The 18884-nt window shown below is 35.4% G+C and overlaps 2 protein-coding genes across 2 annotated transcripts; both read right to left on the reverse strand.

Moving 5' to 3' along the window:
• Positions 1-2187: 2187 nt before the first annotated feature.
• On the reverse strand, positions 2188-7941 carry rac3b (Rac family small GTPase 3b). Its single transcript, XM_026223225.1, has 6 exons — positions 7754-7941; positions 6344-6415; positions 5371-5488; positions 4378-4440; positions 4106-4265; positions 2188-2856 (listed from the first exon to the last, which is right to left on the reverse strand). The coding sequence occupies exons 1-6, from the start codon at positions 7786-7788 to the stop codon at positions 2726-2728; spliced, it is 579 nt and encodes a 192-aa protein (XP_026079010.1). The 5' UTR covers positions 7789-7941; the 3' UTR covers positions 2188-2725.
• A 468-nt stretch (positions 7942-8409) lies between these two features.
• On the reverse strand, positions 8410-18167 carry lrrc45 (leucine rich repeat containing 45). The gene is made up of 18 exons (XM_026223223.1): positions 18047-18167; positions 17337-17600; positions 15852-15913; positions 15701-15771; positions 14844-15022; positions 13895-14023; positions 13704-13816; positions 13568-13626; positions 13396-13473; positions 13169-13304; positions 12438-12515; positions 12251-12362; positions 11732-11802; positions 11559-11651; positions 10796-10888; positions 10539-10712; positions 9183-9330; positions 8410-9037 (listed from the first exon to the last, which is right to left on the reverse strand). The coding sequence occupies exons 2-18, from the start codon at positions 17566-17568 to the stop codon at positions 8841-8843; spliced, it is 2025 nt and encodes a 674-aa protein (XP_026079008.1). The 5' UTR covers positions 17569-17600; positions 18047-18167; the 3' UTR covers positions 8410-8840.
• Between the last annotated feature and the right edge of the window lie 717 nt (positions 18168-18884).

The following is an 18884-nucleotide window of genomic DNA, read 5'->3' on the forward strand; positions in this document are numbered from 1 at the left end:
GTCATTTCTGTTTTCATTTAAATTTTAGTTGTTTTAGTAATTTAGTTTTTTTGTCTATATGTCTATCTTTTTTTCTTAAATTTTTGTTAAAATAAGAAATTAGAAACTTAAGTTGAATAAGTTTAAAATTTATTTTAAAAATGTATGTTATTTTATTTCAGTTAACATTTATTTCAAGTAATTTTTTTTTAAGGTTTAATTTTTCATAATAATAATCATCCTGATTCACACTCACTCATGCACAATGTAATGATTAAATCCAGATTTTCCTGATCAAATTTTGAACTTTTAATCGAGTCATGTCAGTTTAATTTGTATAGCACTTTACACAATACAGTTGTTTTTCAAAGCAGATTTACAGAAAATCATGTTGTTAATGTTTATATCTTATTATTTTCTTGCCATATAATTGCATTTAGCAGATTACAGCTGGATGATACTGTAGTTTGCATTTTGCAGCTATATAAACAATCAAGCAGTTAAGTTTATGCTAAACATTATTTTTTGCTTTATGTGAGTGCACTGTATGTATGTAGATTAAGTTGATTATACTTAAACAGTATATCTTTATACTGTGCAATAATATGATTTACATTTTGCAGTGATATCAACGATCACACACCTGAGATTTGCTATATTACTATTTATTTTATTAACAAAAGGGCCTCAACTGAAAATGAAAAATGTATTCGCCGTGATTAAACTGCTCACACAAATAGAAGACGCATTTGATGTTTAAAGCATTGCAAATGACCATATTAAAAAATAGTTTTGGTCTTTTTGCATTTACAGGACTTGCGATATAATGCACAAGGTCATCATTATACTTTTGTGGTAATTTCTTGAAATGAATGAATGCAGAGAGTCAAATGAAGGGTAAAACATGAATAGATTTATTAATTAATGCATTGATCATCTAAAACATTTTGTAAATATACTATTTTACATCATGGAAATGTCTTTTGGCATCTATGAAGATCTTTTTTTTTTTTTTTTTTGCATTTTGAGAGTTATTTACAAAGTCAGGTGAGAGAAAGGACGGATGCAGGATACTGTTTGTGATCATGTAGACTCACAACCACGTCACAGACGAACGCCTACACTCACACCACATGCAGACACAAATTAACTTCAAAATCAGGAACAAATGCCCATGCATGCCCTTCAGTTACAGACACGGTCAGGCTTCTGGTTGTGGCATGCAACTCACTCGTACACACAAACTGATGGACATTTGTTCAGCAGAGACTTCAGATCGTGAAGCTGTACCAGAAAACCCTTCATCCGTGGTTTATCAGTACATAGAAAGCTAGAAAAGAAAGAAAATCCAAAACCAGTGTATTCACAAGCTGCATCGATTAGTTTGTATCAACATAAATGTGCAAGTTTCACAGTTTCCCTCCTCAGAGTTTGGAACGGCCCAGTTGTTAAAGAGTTGAAAAGAAGAAAACATCTAGTGTTCATAAATGCATGAGGCTTTAAAGTCAACATGAAATCAAACAGACCCTATTTCAGTTCTTCAGCGATGCACGTTATTCCAAAATCTTTTTCCAAATGACAATATTCCCAGCTAACAGAGAGTTCTGCAAAGTTATGAACAAATGTTCTTCCAGTGACATTATTACAGTGTTCATTCAGAGGTATCAGGTCTTTAATAATGTTAGCAGAAACATTTAATTCTGAAACGCTTAGAACTTTTTAGAAAGTTACTATTGTTTCAGAAAGTTCCGAGAACATTCAAATGTAACATTCCCATAATGTTTGCAAAATGATACAATGGAATGTTCCCTTGATAGAAAAAAAAAAATAGTAACAAGGAACTCTAGCTTGAATAACATTCCAGAAAAAGTTACATGCTAGAAAATTAATATTAATTCAGTGTCCATTCAGCATCTTTAATAATGTTCTTAAAATGTTACCATAAAAATGATACATCATTCATGGAACGTTTGGTTTCTGAAACATTCTGTTTTTTAAATGTAACCACTTGTTTCAGAACGTTCGGCGAACATTCAAACGTAACATTCTCATAATGTTTGCAAAATGATAAAACGTAACGTAGCATAACTAAGAAAACAAAAACGTATTAAAACATTCAAAAACACTGGAGAACATAAGGTTATATATATATATATATATATATATATATATATATATATATATATATATATATATATATATATATATATATATATATATAACTTAGTGAGAAGGTATGCAAAACGTTAACCCTTCCATGACCACCGACACTTCTCACATTCCAAACATTTGCAACATTTCTTTTTCACTGAATATCCTGTTATGTCACACGAATGTGGTTTCATGTTGACTTTAATGCCGTCAGCAATGCTAATACTGCGAATGGTTAGCTTTATACACGATTCCATTTCTTTGACAGGCTTCCTTTACAACACCAAGAAACACTTCCTTACAGTATGTCAACAATTACACCGTACCACTAAAACTTCTCATCTAAACGATCTGAAATGGAATATTACGTCTCTGGGCGTGTGAGGCTGTGAAGAACTAAAACAAACGTCATCTACCACAAGGTTTCCCTCCGACTGGACGCATCTAGCCAATGGTTCATCTTCATGTAATGTGCATTAGAACTTGATGGACGGCTGTCACCGAACCTGTGAGAGTAGTACAATATATTCTCCAAGAGGCTGATTAAAAATATTGTAGTTTTGTGTGGAGTGCCAGGAACTGTTGTGGCGTTTACTCAGAAGAGGGTGCAGCGTTTGCCGCGTTTTTTGACGGGTGGAGGGCAGAGGACGGCGCGGATGGCTTCGTCAAATACAGTCTTTAGACCGCGCTGAGTCAAAGCAGAACACTCCAGATACTTCACTGCACCTGCGGCATAAAGACAAGACAAGACGGATGAAATGCCTGCTTCTTTTTAAACATTTGTTCTACTTGGAAGAGTTTTACTTGAGGAAACAACAAAAAATAAATACTTCAAAATAAAAATGCTCATCAAGAAAAGTTTTCGGTTTTCAGTCAAAACACATTTGAAAAATAAGAAATGAAGACCGCCATAATAGCCTATTAGTGTTGTAATGTAAAATACAATTATTGTTGTTATATATATTATTACAATAGTAATATTTATTTAGTTTTTATTTAGCCTATATTTTTATTTATTCATAACAAAACAACAAGCAACCACCGCAAACGTGAAAAAAAAAACGTTAAATCACATTTTGAATCCCAATTGCATTTTTCTCCTCACAAATCTTACAGCATTTTTTTAAGCATTTTTTTTTTGAGGGGGGGGGGGTACAATTCTTGTAATGTTTTTGAAAGAAGACTCTTAAGTTTAACAATATTACTATATTTACACTTGTAATATTATTACAATTTCAAATAACTGTTTGATTGTTAATTTATAGTAAAATAAGATTTCAATCCTGTATTTTCAGTATCATTCCACCAGTCTTCAGTGTCACATGATCTTCAGAAATCATGAAAATATACCGATTTACTGCTCAAGAAACATTTCTGATTATTATCAATGTTGAAAACAGTTATGCCACTTAAAATGTTTTGGAAAACATGATGCATTTTGAGGATTTTTGATGCATTTTAAGATCAAAAGAACACAATTCATATGAAATAAAAAACATTTGTAACATTATGAATCTCTTTACTCTCACTTTTGATCAATTTAATGCATCCTCATTTTTAAACCGTACCAAGCCCAAACCTTTGAACGGTAATGTGTAGTGAATAAACTCCAGAGACCATTGATTATCAGAGGTGTTGGTCTCGCCCAAGTCGGCTTTTTACAGTTTCTGGCAGGCTTTGAGAAAACGGTCACACTCAGCTTCTAGCAGCATCCAGAGCACGACCACAAAGAGCCTTTCTCTCCGGCTGACGGAGGAAAAGCCATTGTGTTTTCTGCACATCTTCCTCCGGCTGCCATTCCTCCCCAATGCTCCCGGCTCACGCTGGACCTGAACCACTAAGACAATGGGCATCTTTGTGCGTCCCACTGCACGGACAGCATGACCAGCGTCCCACTCACACACAGAACCCTGCTCAATAACTGCAGACAGAAACAAGCTGCGCTAGAGGACGTCCAGTGTTTCTCTCTACGCACCGATCTCTCGGGCCATGGCCAGACCCTGAGGGTAGGTGATGGGCGACAGCTTTTTGTCCCGCAGCCTCTCGATGGTGTCCTTATCATCTCGCAGATCCAGTTTGGTGCCAACTAGGATGATGGGTGTGTTGGGGCAGTGATGTCGCACCTCGGGGTACCACTGGGGCATAGAAAGTTACAGTCCTATATTACATTCTAGTATCAAAATTATATTTGAATGAATACAGTTCCATTGTATGAAAAAAGAAAACAGAAAAATGAGTTGCACTGACCTTTGCACGGACGTTCTCAAAGGATGCTGGGCTCACCAATGAAAAGCATATCAAAAACACATCCTGTAGAGAAAACGGAGGGAAAACTGTTTTTAATGATATTCGCAACCCCACTTTAATCTGCATCATATCTACTGAATGAAGTCCAAGACTTGCTTTCTACTCATTTTGATGGGCTGAATCCAAAAATAGTGTCTGATTTGCTCGAGCACGTCACCCTTTCTCATAAAACATGCATTTTAACTACCGTTTGTAAAGGAAAGAAGTCTTGTATTATTCTTTAATCCTTGGAAAAACTGCCACAAAGACATGATTCCTGAAAAATCTTCACTCTTATTTTGTGGAAAAACGGATATCTCTCTCTCTCTTTTTTTTTTGCTTCTTATATATGTATATTATACACACCCCCATTTATATACTGTGTGTGTGTGTGTGTGTGTGTGTCCGTGTGTGTGTGTGTGTCTGTGTCCATGTGTGTGTGTGTGTGTGTGTGTGAAAAAGTCACATCACATAACATATGGGATATTTTTCAAATCAATCATTGCTTTTTGAAACATTTCTACATAACAGTAACAAACGAATAGATAGATAGATAGATAGATAGATAGATAGATAGATAGATAGATAGATAGATAGATAGATAGATAGATAGATAGATAGATAGATGGATAATAAATCAGAGTATTTTGTTGGTGATAATTTGAGCATGTAAATGCTAATTAACTATTTTTTTTATTATTTTGGTTGAATGTCCATGAAATTGTTAAACGTATTTAAGAATCAAATTCCATTGACTTTTGAGGTAATACAAGTCAATTTTCTAAATTCTAAAGAATGCTTACAAGTATTTTGTTTTCTTGTAGAAATAAAACTGACTAAAAAGTTACTTTATGTGCTCATGTGTGTCCATGACAATGTGTGGAGACTATAATTCAGTTATTATAAAATATTATGAATATTATGAAATATAATGTAGAACTGAAAGACAGGCACCGTCTGCGGGTACGAGAGGGGACGGAGGCGATCGTAGTCTTCCTGTCCTGCTGTATCCCATAAGCCAAGGTTGACCGGTTTGCCATCAACCATCACATTGGCAGAGTAGTTATCAAACCTGAAAAACACACATTAACTTAATGCTCAATAAAACATAGCGAAACATTCAGAATGAGACAAATGGCATCGGAATTAGTCATCGCCGCCAAAACTGACTTCTATTCTGAGCCATTAACCATTTCCTGAACCCTCATCCATCTCTATGACGAATAAAGCAATTCCTCAGAATACATTCCTGAATGTCAGTGGGTTGGATCAGCTCACATTTTTGGAATATCTCCCTAGAAAGCTTTAGGATAGAGTTCATTAGATCGTTAGAATGCTCGATTAATTGTCTTTTTGAAATGTAAATCAATGCTGTCACATGCAATTCATGATAACAGCACATCAGGCCAAAGATCATCAGTGAGGACACAATACATCATGTGTCCAGTCGAGTTTGAGCAACCAGGCACAAGGTTATTATCCCGGGGGGGGGGGGAAATATATATATGAAAACAGAGGAATTATTAGGCTCGCTGAAACAGAAAACAAAAACAAATGCACTTTTATTAGATGCTGTATCTGCAACATTGTCATTTATTTTGGCTTTATGAGGGTGTATAAAAACCATACAAAGATCATGTTTGAGAAAATGGTTTTTGTTCATCTCTCAATCATCATGGTATTGCAATGCATTATAGGTTTTGATCATAAAACGAAGCATTTAAATCTCATCTCATCTCATCTGAAAGACATTCTTAAAGACATTCTTGGAGATGTAGAGTGACGACTGATATTCGTGTCATTTTATGGAAGCATCTGTCTCACTATATCACACTGTATCACTTATAATTGCTTTTATATTTTGTCTAAAAGTTGAATAGACTGCTCAGTTTGATTCTTTTCGAGCAGATGTACACGTTATACTCACACTGTAGGGATGTACTCGCCAGGGAAGGCATTTGTGGTGTAGCTGATCAGGAGACAGGTTTTACCCACCGCCCTGAGGAAACACACACAAGAACGCTTAGATAGGTACTTCTGAGATGCATTAGTGTGCATATAAAAAAACACTCACAGAAGGAGAGGAAATAACAGTGAGAAGAGCACTAAGTCATATTATATGATAAACAAGGTTGCATCAAGTAAAAGTTGTTAATGCTGCTAGTGTGCTCTTTATGTGGATGTTAGTATGTCAGATAGTGACAGACCCTGTCCCAGATTCACACTCGCCTGAGGGCAACACACACACACACACACACACACACACACAGAGAGAGAGAGAGAGAGAGCTCCATTACCAATGAAGCGCGCACTACGAGAGCGCTAGCCACTAAGAATCGTTCTTTTGAGTCGAATGAAGGACTCGTTTACGAATCGATTCTCGAATCACCACCTGACTGATTCGTTTAACCGAGCTGTTTTCTTTAAAAAACATGAAAAATACAAATATGTGATATGTGATAATGATGTCGATTTCATAAAGGTTATATTTTATATCAACCTTCTCATTATATATGTTTTATCCACAAATGGGCATTGAATAAACCCCCGTGTACTAATTAATTCTAAGACCTTCACAAATCAAAAGAAATTACAAATAAAAGACTGTAAATTACTGTGAAGCCTTAAATAATTGATTTATATTTATTTATAGGGCACAAAATGTGGTAATTTATTACCAAGAAGCCATTTACCATCTTTTCTTATTCTTTTGATTTGTCTTTGTGTATCTTATAATTGGCTTAAAGTTGTACGCAATGACACTTTGACGTAAAATAATAGCGAAGCATGTTTCTTTAAAAAGAACCGATTCGTAGAACGACTCGAAACTTCGCAGCACTAGACAGCAGGGGAAACTCTCGCTCACGTGCACGCGCTCCACACACTTCTCGTGCACACTCGCGCGCGTAAGAGGGAGTGGTAACCATAGCGTTTCTGCTTCAGGCTTTTGCCATTCAACATGGGTCACCCTATTAAAACCACTCTCTGATACAGTGGACAAAAATGGCACATTTCTGTTCAGAGCCCGTTCATTTAATGTCCAATAAACGATGCATCCTGTCAAGCCGCACGTGCATTACACTTCAAAATAATACAAGACAAGAAACAATTATTAATGTCTCGCGCTGCAAAGCATCCATTACAATAGCCATATAGATTCCGATATTTTTAGTTTTACAAGCATTCTGCATACATGCACATGTTTGGCGTCAAATATATGATACAACGTTGAATAATAAAATGCAAATGCCAGATCTAGGAATGAATGAATTGCAATGCCAAACACGGGTTTTCCAAGGATGCTCCCTCTCCATCAGCTGCCAAAAACACTACTTACCCGTCGCCGACAACCACGCATTTAATAGCTTGCATTTGTGGAGAGGCAGTTTGCTTCACTTCACAGGAGTAAATGTGTTTTATTACGCCACAGCACCCACTTATCACGAGAAATGATAGATATCTGCACAAACACGGTCTCTGCCCTCTTTGCAGCAGCGCTTTTGACAGCGAACCTCACCGAGACTCTCCGGGAAAACCCGAGGAGATTTAAAGAGACAGGAGCCCACACAGCGTCGAGTCATCGCTTACGAACAGGATTGAACAGTAGCTGCTGAACACCACGGAATATGTCCTACTATTAAAGTTTTTTTATAGCAATTGTAACAGTTGGAGTTAAAACACACTAAATATTTTATAAAAGTGGTAGGCTAGATGTTTGTCACGTGACCTTTCATCACTTATGCAAATATTTATTTATAGTACAGTATGTTTTACAAGTAGCAGAGGATTAGGAATAAAAATAGTTCAATCAAAAAATGTAAACTGACTCTCCTTTTTTTTTTTTTTTTTTGCTGTAGATTTTTTCTCCACGGCACCCATTCACTGCAGAGGATTCACTGGTGAGCAAGTGATGTAATGCTAAATTTCTCCAAATCTGATGAAGAAAACCAAAAAGTCCATTACATACAAACAGCTCAGAGTTTTGTAACGAAAACAAAAAACTCATTTTATTTAATAGCACACATTACAAAAGTGGAAGAACTCCGACAGTAGAAATAATTAAAAAAATACACTTTGTAAGTGCCGTTATATAAGAGCGTTGATGGACAATATGGCACACTGGGAATATTTAAAAGACACATTTTTGAAAGAGCTCCAACATCTTAAATAAAAGTGAATATTCATTAAAAAAGTGAAATTTTAAAATTACCATGTAAAAAAAAAAAAAAAGCTTTCTGATTATTCACCAGGGCGAACTCTTTTTCCGAACCAAATGTATACATTTGAAAGTATTTTAGTTCATGGAAACATGTCACTCAAATATGTAAAACATTGTAAAAACTTGCAATATGCAGTACATGTATTATGCATAGTTGCAAAGCACCCTGATGGAAACTGTATAACAGAAATCCCAGCAAGAGAGTTCACTTTTTGGGGCTGAAGTGAGCGAGAGGAGAGCCCTGGACGTATGTGAGAATGGCGTTCTGGAGGAAGCTGGCTCTCTGGGCCTCGTCCTCACGTATGCGCTGGATCTCTCCTTCTCTAATGCGCAGCCGCTCAAGCAGAGACGAGATCTCACTCTCTTTGTCCAGAAGGGCCTCTCTGTGGGCGGAACAGAGAACTGCTCCAAAACACAAACACAATGAGCCATCAGCCTGCAACAGGCATCAGCTTACATAACAAACACACCAGGCACAACAACAACCTCGAGTTGCATGCAAAATTCCTGGCATTATTGTTTTATATTACCAAACTCAAATATGTACCCTTCATCTCTCTCTCCAGTGCAGAGATCTTCTCTTTAAGGCCGCTCTGTGCCGTTCTCTCGGCCTGCAGGTGGCCGATCTGTTCCTGTAGCTCCACTCGCACTCGTGTCACTTCTGCCACCTTCTCCTGCTCTTTCCCTGCAAGGTCCTGAGATTCAAAGATACAACAAGAGCTCATTTATATTGACTTATTTCAAATCAGGCTTATTTTTGTCAACTAAAACCATACAAACATTTTCATTATATGAAATATTACTGAGAAAAAAAAACTTTCTGAGATGATAAATCGAGAAATAAAAATGATTTTAGAATTTCTTCAGCATGCAATATTTATGTTTAAGTCTATAATGGCTTGTGATTCCTCCAACATCATAACTCTAATTAAACTCTAAAACTCTAATTTAAAAACAAAATCATAAATTGACACCATAATCAACAACAATATTTACTTGCATACATTTTTCCTTTTTACTAAACATATTTTTTAAGGTGACGCTATCATAACATCTATGTTCATGGCCGTTGGACATTTAATGGTAAAACGAATCAAAATAAATCACAGTGCGGTGGTTCTCTACTAAGGGACTTCAGAGAACTTCTACATTTCTGCAAGATGACTTCAAATGTTTTCATCTTAGATCAAACATGCACTAAAATAAGTTAAAACAATTACTTATAATTATTTGAATACAATGAATAAATGGGCACAACTTTTGTAAATAAAACTAATAGCTGCGGACAGCAGGGGACCTTGGAGTCAAAAAGGTTTGGTTATTATAATGAACTAAAAAAAACAAACTAAAAAACCCCCACTTTACACACATTTCCATTTAGTTTAACTTGATGAACTACAATAACTATAATAACTAAAACTGTAATTAATGAAAACTACAGACATACTAATATATTTTATATATATATATATATATATATATATATATATATATATATATATATATATATATATATATATATATATATATAAACTAATAAAAATGACATAACCCTAAACGCACAATATGCAAACTGAAAATGAATGAAAACTATAGATATTTTAAAATATATATATACATATAAACTAATAAAAATGAAGAAAAAAAAAAACAATAAAATGAATAAAACTGAAATGAATGAAAACTAGACAAAGACATACAAAAAAAGTATATATATATACATAAACTAATAAAATGAACAAAAACGCACAATAAAATGACCAAACTGAAATGAAAACTATAGACATAGACACAAAAATGCACAATAAAATGACAAAAGCTGAAAAAAACTAAAAGAAAAATGTAAAACTGCTCCTATACTAGCTTCTCCATGACTGACAGTGACTGTATTTGTATCCTGCACCTGCTGTAACTCGTCTATCCTGCGGCGGAGCGTGTCCATCTCGATGCTTTGCTGACCCACTTTAGCATGCAGCTCAGCGATGGTTTGTTTCTGATGGGTGCAGTGGTTCTGCGATTCATCCCGAGACTGACGAAGCGCTCGCAGTTTCTCCTCCAGGCTTGTCAGGTGCTGCTGCTGCAGAGGGAACACGCAGAGGATCTTGTGGATTTGAGGAACAATACTGCAGGTGTAGCAACAACTCACAAAGTGTGCAATACCTCCTCCAGTCGCACTTGTGCGCGCACTTTCCCCAGCTCCTCCTCAGCCTGAGCTCTCTCAGTCACCACAGACGCTCTCGCTCTGCTCAGCTCCTGCATGCAAGAGTGCAGACGCGATTCTTCATTCTGTCAATCTTCATTATGTGTCATTAACAACAATCACATTCCAAAACCAACAATCATTCTGAAGAAAACAAGGCTGATGTTAGTTTTCAAATCACCCAAAAATGTTATTCCAAACCTCACTTTTCTTTCTTTTTTTTTACACAAAAGTTGAATTTGACAAATGACAAGGACCTAAAAACCATAAAATGAACTCTAAAAATTGTATGTGTGTATATTCCAAGTTTTTTAATAAAAAAATAAAAATAAAAAAATATTAATAATTTTTACGGTTATAAACTAAAACAATAAAAATAAAATAAATGTTAAAAATAAATAAAAAAAACAAACTTTTGTTTATTAAAAACTTTAACTGAAATAAAATAATATATAAAAATATAGAAGATAAATATAAAAATAAATATACTTAATTTCAGCTAATTGTAAAAATAAATAAATCTCATTTCAGTTAGTAAGCTGATATAAAACTATCGAAAATAAAATGACAAAAACATGCAACAAAATAACTAAAGCTTTAACTAAAATTTAAGTAAAAACATTCAAAATATGATATGATGAATAACGGCAATATGGGTTTGCAAGTGATCAAATGTAATATTTCTTGAATCTTCAGGTTAGTTTTGGGAATGATCTAGAGTACTTCTTCTAATTGGATGCGCTGTCCTTCAAGTTTGAGGATGCGTTCTTGAAGGGCTCTCTCGCTCTCCTCCTGGTGTCTCGTCAGATGATCCACCTGGAGCAGAAGCACGATGAACTTTCAGCAACAGCGACTAAGAATTACATCATAACTCTCTGTGAGTTTAACAGCTTCACCTCCTTCTGTCGTAAACTGTCCGTGTCTTCAAGTGCCTGCTTGGATCTCCTCTTCTCCATTTCCAGCCTTTCTAATGGAACCAAGAAAACATTTCAAACTTTAAATACAACCTACCGTATTTTTCGGACTATAAGTCGCACCTGAGTATAAGTCGCATCAGTCCAAAAATACGTCATGATGAGGAAAAAAACATACATAAGTCGCATTTATTTAGAACCAAGAGATAACATTACCGTCTCCAGCCACGAGAGGGCGCTCTATGTGTTCAGTGTAGACTACAGGAGCACTGTGCAGCATAGAGCGCCCTCTGGTGGCTGAAGACGGTAATGTTTCCTATTGGTTCATGTATCTTAGTTCATTTCTCTTGGTTCATGTCAAATTAGTTTTGATAAATAAGTCGCACCTGACTAGAAGTCGCAGGACCAGCCAAACTATGAAAAAAAGTGCGACATATAGTCCGGAAAATACGGTAAAAGCAGAGGATTTTGCCACAGAGCCGAGTTGGAAGTGATGAGCACCTTCAGTTTGTGCGAGACGCAGCTTTAGTTCAGCAGTGGTGTTTGTGAGATCCTGCTTCAGCTCAAAGATCTGATCCTGTTGTGTTTTACATCTGCGTTCGCTCTCCTCCAGCTGTGAGGGTTAAACGTCCTGTACTTAATCTCACACACTCAAGATGCTCATATATGAAGTGCTTCGCCTCTGTACCTTGTTCCTAAGCTGGAGGTTCTTCTCTGACAAACTGTTCACCTCCTTCAAGAGCTTGGCTTCCTTCAGAGCACTTTCCTACAAAGCAGAAACACGACAAAACAGTTACTATGAAGTAACAGCTATGATCAAGTGTTACATTGTTATCATATACACTATTATTCAAAAGACTGCATTGATTTGATCAAAAATACAGTAAAATCTGTAATATTGTGAAATATCATTAACTGTTTTCTATGTTTTTAAAGTGTAGTTTATTTCTGTGATGCACAGCTTCATTCCTCCGGTCTTCAGTGTCACATGATCTTCAGAAATCATGAACATATGCTGATTTGCTGCTCAAGAAACATTTCTGATTATTTTCAATGATGAAAACCGTGCCACATCATATTTTTGTGGAAACGGTGATGCATTTAACTTTTCAGGATTCTTTGATGAATAAAAAGTTGAGAGCAATAGCATTTATTTGCGATAGAAATCTTTAACATTATAAAATGTCTTCATACTGTGAGTTTTAATCAATTTAATGCATCCTCGATGAATAAAATTTCTTTAAAAAAAAACACTGACTGACCCCATTTATTAATGGTGGTTCATATGTATAACAAAAATATGCAATTATCACTTCCTTTAATAACCAATCATCTTATATTAATTCTATTTTAGTTGAATTAAAATGCATTGGATCAGAGGATCACATGTCATGTTTAAAAGCTGAACACAGTGAACACCTCGTGCTCTCTCTTGATCTCTCTGGACTGTCGGTCTCGGAGCTCGGCCTTCTCCAGTTTAACTCGAGTCAGCAGCTCGCCGAGGTCATGACCCTTCTGCTCGGACAGAGCTAGAGCCGCCTCCGTCATCTGCAGTCTGAAGAGCACCACAAACACACTTGCCACTTCGCAAAATATCGTAACATGCTGCACCGATTTCAGACATGACGGTTTTAACGGCTGCTTACTTGGCTGTGAGCGAATTTACAGATGATTTCTGCTCGCTCAGCACTTCCTGTAACTGCCCCAGACGTATGGATGAATTCCTACAATAAATACAAGACCTGTTATACATCCATAGTCTCTGTTTACTCATTAAGCACAAAGTGAATTCATTATTTTTGATAATGTGACTCTGACCTGCTGCTTCTTCCCATCTCGTCTTTCTGTCTATCAATGGTCTCCATCAGACTGAGAAACTTCAGGTCACATGTAGAGAAAGGAGGTTAGTTTCAATCCATCCACTGTTTAACCCAATAATCCCCGTCCTCCTCACCTGTCGGCTTTTCTCCTCCTTTAGGAGCTGGATCTCTTTGCTGAGCACTTGAGTCCTGCTCCGGCTCTCTCTCAGAGTCGACTGTCTGTCCGCATTGTGATTCATGGCCTGTTCTGGGAATATTTGAGTTTGCAGAATGAAGGAAAGGCTGTGTGTTTGACATGTGTCTGACAGCTGATGTCGAGCCTCACCGATGGCCCGGAGCGTGTCGCTGGGAATGTTGTTTCCAGCCATCTCTAGTTGGTTCAGTGTGTGGTTCTGCTGCATTGCCTCCAGTATAGATCGACCGCCCAGCAGCCCAATGTTGTTCCATCTGAGATCTGCACACACACACACACACACACACTCAAAATTAAACATTTCTACACAATGATTATTATAGAGCTTCACTAGAAAAAAATAATGCATGCACAAGACTTCTTAAAATGTAATCATTGTCCATAATCTTTTATTAGGATGCATTCAATTTATTTAAAGTGACAGTACATGCACTTATAATGTTACGAAAAGATTTCTATAACAAATAAATGCTGTTTATTCTACTTTTATATTTATCAAAAAAATCCAGAAATAAAATAATCAGAAATCTTCCAGCAAATCAGAAGATTTTCATGATTTCTGAAGATCATGTAATGCTGAAGACTGGAGAAATGATGCTGAAAATACAGCTGTACATCACAGAAATAAATTACACTTTAACAGATATTCGAATAGAAAACAGTTATTTAAAATTGTAATAATATTTCATAATTTGTACTGTATTTTTGATTAAATAAATGGAGCCTCAGTGCGCAGAAGAGACTAAAAATCTAACAGACCCAGTGGTAGTATATATATATATAGGCCATATATATGAGCCACCAATAGTGTCTTTCTCTATCAGTTATTGATATATTTTTTAGGTTAGATAGATGTGCTAACAAACATAAGAAAGGTATTAATATATATTTAAATGATTGCATAGCTTTATTAATATTGATATACATAATTCACAAATACTTTATAAATATTGCACACAACAGTTGCAATCGCACAGTGCAAGGAAAAAGCATCAAATATTGACCTCACACCAGCCTCAAATAACAGGGGCACCAGCACAGCACCACAGTGCTTGCTGACAGAATGTGTTTCTCTCCTCACCCAGCTCTCCTAGAGTGGTGTTCCTCTTCAGAGCGATGCACAGCTCCGCCGCTCCCTGGTGGTTGATTTGATTATTGCGCAGGTCAAGCTGAGCGAGAGAGGCGTTGGAGGCCAGACCTTCACAGAATACAGCAAATCCTTCCTCCCACATTCCCAGAGCATTCCACTCCAGCACAAGTCTCCGAGACAAACACAAACAAGAGTTTCACATGTACAGTATCTTCTTGATAGTTATACCTTTCAGATGCTGCTCAGAGGTGGCATGGATGCATTTACACTAATTTCTTCACTTTAATACTAGAGGTGGGTCAGAGCAGCATTTTGAGCAGACACAGAGCAGCCTTAACTCTATGCTGTGTAAAGAAATTGTAGAGTACTTTTGAATAATTTTAAAGCTATTTCCAATGAAATTTATGCTATGAAGTGGTTATTTTGGTTATTAATACTATTTGGTGTCCCCAAATAGTGTCATTCCAGGTCATAAATGATTGCACATATTATTATTATTATTATTATTATTATTTTTGCCATTTCTTGGTATTCCAAATAAAAAATTGTCACTGTAATTTTTTATTAAACATGTAAAAACTTCCTTTACATTTGATGTCACGAAAATCTAGTTTTCCACGTCACAGAGGTAAAATGTGTTGCAAAAGACACTTTATTATGATTTAAAAATGTTAAATACATACTATACAAAACATAATATACAAACGGCAAAGAAACATTCTCATATTGTGATTAAATCATTGAGACACATCGTTTAGACATTTTCAGTCTCTTTTTTTTATTTGGAGGAAATAGGAATGATTGAACAGAACAATTATAGGCTAGAAACTAATCTTAAACTCATTCACCTGCGCAGCATCTTGTTCCTCACTAACAACTGTCCCAAAGCCTCGGCTCCTGTTCCTCTCATGTTGTTCCCCTGAAAAGAAATGAGATTTTTTAGGAACGGTATTAAAGATTGAGTAAAAACAGAAGTTAAAATAAAAAATCTAAATTTACCTTCAGATCCAAAACTTTCACTGTGGTGTTGAAGCAAAGCCCATTTAGTAGCAGCTTGACACCTGTAGACGGCAGGAACAGTGTGAGTGATCAGCTACACACAAGTTCTTGTAGGAAAAATACAGTAATAAAATAGTAATAACTTAATTGGCTCAAGCAAACATCGATATGATAATTATGCCCTCATCTGAAAGATTCAATCTCTGAAAACTGGATGAGAAATTCCAGGACTTGTTTCACACGAAACAAAAGAAGTTAGATATTTCATTTTTTATTATCTTTAATAAGTACATTTATAAATGTTATGTATTGTTAAGATTTCCAATTAAATGCATTCATTTATTTTGCATTTCATTTTTATAATACATCAAATTCTTTCTTATGAAAATGTCATGATGCCAAAATGATCCTACAAACCAACTTTTTGTGTGTGCAGTATTAATGTTTATTTTGCTTTGTGATATTACTTTCATGTCAATTATGCACATTTTACCATTATATTCTAATTTCTTTAATGCATAAAAAAAATAAAAGACTTATTTGATAATGTGAATATATCAAACATAACAGTCATTTTTTACAACTGCCATAATATTCTCTGTTAGGAAAATAATGTCACATTGCAGAAAATTGATCTACAAACTGTCTTTCTCGTTTTTTTCGATATCCAATTTCTTTGTGTTTCATTTTCATATTTAGTTTCTATTTTGACATTATGTTCATGTTAATTATGCATATTTTGCCCATCAGTACTCATGTGCATGGTGCAAAAATTGTAAAAGATTTCTTAACCGTGTTAATATTTGTTGCACTTCCTGAAATGTAGCAATTTCCGTAAAATTGTGTCTTATATAAATGATAAAATCACAATGCAAAAACAGTACAACAAACCCACTTTCTTGTATAATTAAATACATTGGCTTGTGAAGATTTTTCTGTGTGTTTCATGTTTTGCATTGTGACATTACGTTTATGACAATTAAGCATGTTTTACCCATAAATGTTCATTTCTGTAATGCAAAATATTGTGATTGATTAATAGTGTTAATATTTGTTATATTGCCCTGGAATTTTATTTTTTATTTTTTTTAACTCCCAAAAAATAAGCTACAATGCAAAAATGATCATACAAACTGACATTTTTGTTAATGCAATGCATTTTTGTTTCTTTTTCTTCCTGTTTAATGCAATACATTTTGGTTTTCTTCCTGTTTAATGCAATACATTTTGGTTTTCTTCCTGTTTAATGCAATGCATTTTTTTGTTTTCTTCCTGTTTAATGCAATGCATTTTTTTGTTTTCTTTCTGTTTAATGCAATGCATTTTTTTGTTTTCTTTCTGTTTAATGCAATGCATTTTTTTGTTTTCTTTCTGTTTAATGCAATGCATTTTTTTGTTTTCTTTCTGTTTAATGCAATGCATTTTTTTGTTTTCTTTTTGTTTAATGCAATGCATTTTTGTTTTCTTTCTTGTTTCCTCTCCCACCTTCCTCACTGAGCATGCAGTCGCTGAGGAGGATCTCTGTGAAGATGGTGTCATTCTGCAGGACTCGTCCCAGCACGCTGCAGGTGTCCACAGTGATGCTCTGTCCCCTCAGGTCCAGTCTACAGCTGCCTGTCACTGTTCTCGTGTCGTGCAGTTGAGCCAGCACTGATTCCTGTGTATCTATTCCTCCCTCCTTACACAGCCTCAGGTACGACCTCCTAAAGTCCTCCATGAACCCCTGTGACTCCGTCGCCTCTCACTGGGCTGCACAGGAAAGAAAACATTCAACAGACAGGAAGACAATTGAAATGGCAAAGATTACTGAAAGAATGAGTGGAATTACAACCTGCTTCCATTTGCTTTTAAAACGGGCTCTGCTTTGTTACGATTCATCAGAAATCCAAATTTTTGAATGTCTCTTTGACATTCAGTTCTTCAATTTTTACATTAATTCAATATGGCTAAACATAAATAATTAAATATATGTACTGCAATATTTACTACTACTCCCAAAATACAAAATAAATGGAAATCAATTTTAATAGTGCATTTCCTTTGAGTTCAGAAGTTAAAAAAATAAAATGTAAATCAGACATAACGTTACGCTGCTTGAGTCTAGAATAGCCGAAGCTCCGACTTGTAGCATATGTGATACTCTACGTGCAAAACTCGTTTATTATTAAACGCAGAGTGATAAAATGGCAACTTACCTTTCTTTCTGCAGTTAAAACTCATGACTTTATCCACGGTTGTGACAGCAGATGTTGTTCAGCCTTTTATCTACACTATTGTTTTGCTTGACAGTTTAAAGTATCCAGGAAGTGAAACGACTTCCGGTTTGAAACAGCGGAATTATGGGATATGTAGTTTCAGATGAGTCCGCGTACTAAATACATTTCTTTGACAAGAGACAAAGCAACTAAGCCAAATGTCCGTGTATTACAACGTGAGAAAATATAATCTATATTACATATTACAAGTGTCTACATTTAACTTTGACAAAGTAAACGTTTGTTTGTTTTTCAGATGTAGGTGTAGTTGTAGATCCTGGTTGATAAGCTGGAATGTTTCTCAATAGGTACTTAAAGCAAACATTAGCAAGTATGGCACATGAGAAAATTATTACTAACCTAGCTGACCAAAAAGAGTAGCTTAAACATAAGTAAACAATGTATTGTATCTACAGTACAATACAGAATAAACTGTATTGTAATGAAAAAGTGATACATTATTTTAATATTCTTCTTATATTTTGATATCCCATGAGGTTAATTACTTAAGGCAACTAATAAACACGTGATGTGTCTCAAATAGAGTATAGAATATATAGTCTATAGTAGATAGACAGTATAGTCAATGGTGGGAAAGGAGGAAGAATGAAGGAGAAATGTAAAAAGGAAAAATCATTTTGGAAGGTAATATTTGTTTGTTTAAGACCTAGTAAAAACTCCAGCATGCACTGTGGCCCACCAGAAAGCTCCCCAAGCTCCAGTGCATGAAAAGGCCAGACTGGAATATACTTTATATTAAGTAAAATAAATATATAAT

Source organism: Carassius auratus, chromosome 37 (assembly GCF_003368295.1).
Source record: "Carassius auratus strain Wakin chromosome 37, ASM336829v1, whole genome shotgun sequence".
NCBI classification, from domain to species: Eukaryota; Metazoa; Chordata; class Actinopteri; order Cypriniformes; family Cyprinidae; genus Carassius; species Carassius auratus.

Bases quoted from the DNA above. Each gene is read 5' to 3' on its own strand.
- lrrc45 (XM_026223223.1), bottom strand. From the start codon at position 17,568: ATGGAGGACTTTAGGAGGTCGTACCTGAGGCTGTGTAAGGAGGGAGGA. The intron at 13,817-13,894 runs GTGAGGCTCGAC...AAATATTCCCAG, and splicing joins CGACACGCTCCGGGCCATCG to AACAGGCCATGAATCACAAT. The intron at 13,305-13,395 runs GTAAGCAGCCGT...GGTGCTCTTCAG, and splicing joins GTAAATTCGCTCACAGCCAA to ACTGCAGATGACGGAGGCGG.
- rac3b (XM_026223225.1), bottom strand. From the start codon at position 7,788: ATGCAAGCTATTAAATGCGTGGTTGTCGGCGACGG. The intron at 5,489-6,343 runs GTGAGTATAACG...TGTGTTTTTCAG, and splicing joins GGCGAGTACATCCCTACAGT to GTTTGATAACTACTCTGCCA. The intron at 2,857-4,105 runs GTGCGTAGAGAG...TTTATGCCGCAG, and splicing joins GGCCATGGCCCGAGAGATCG to GTGCAGTGAAGTATCTGGAG.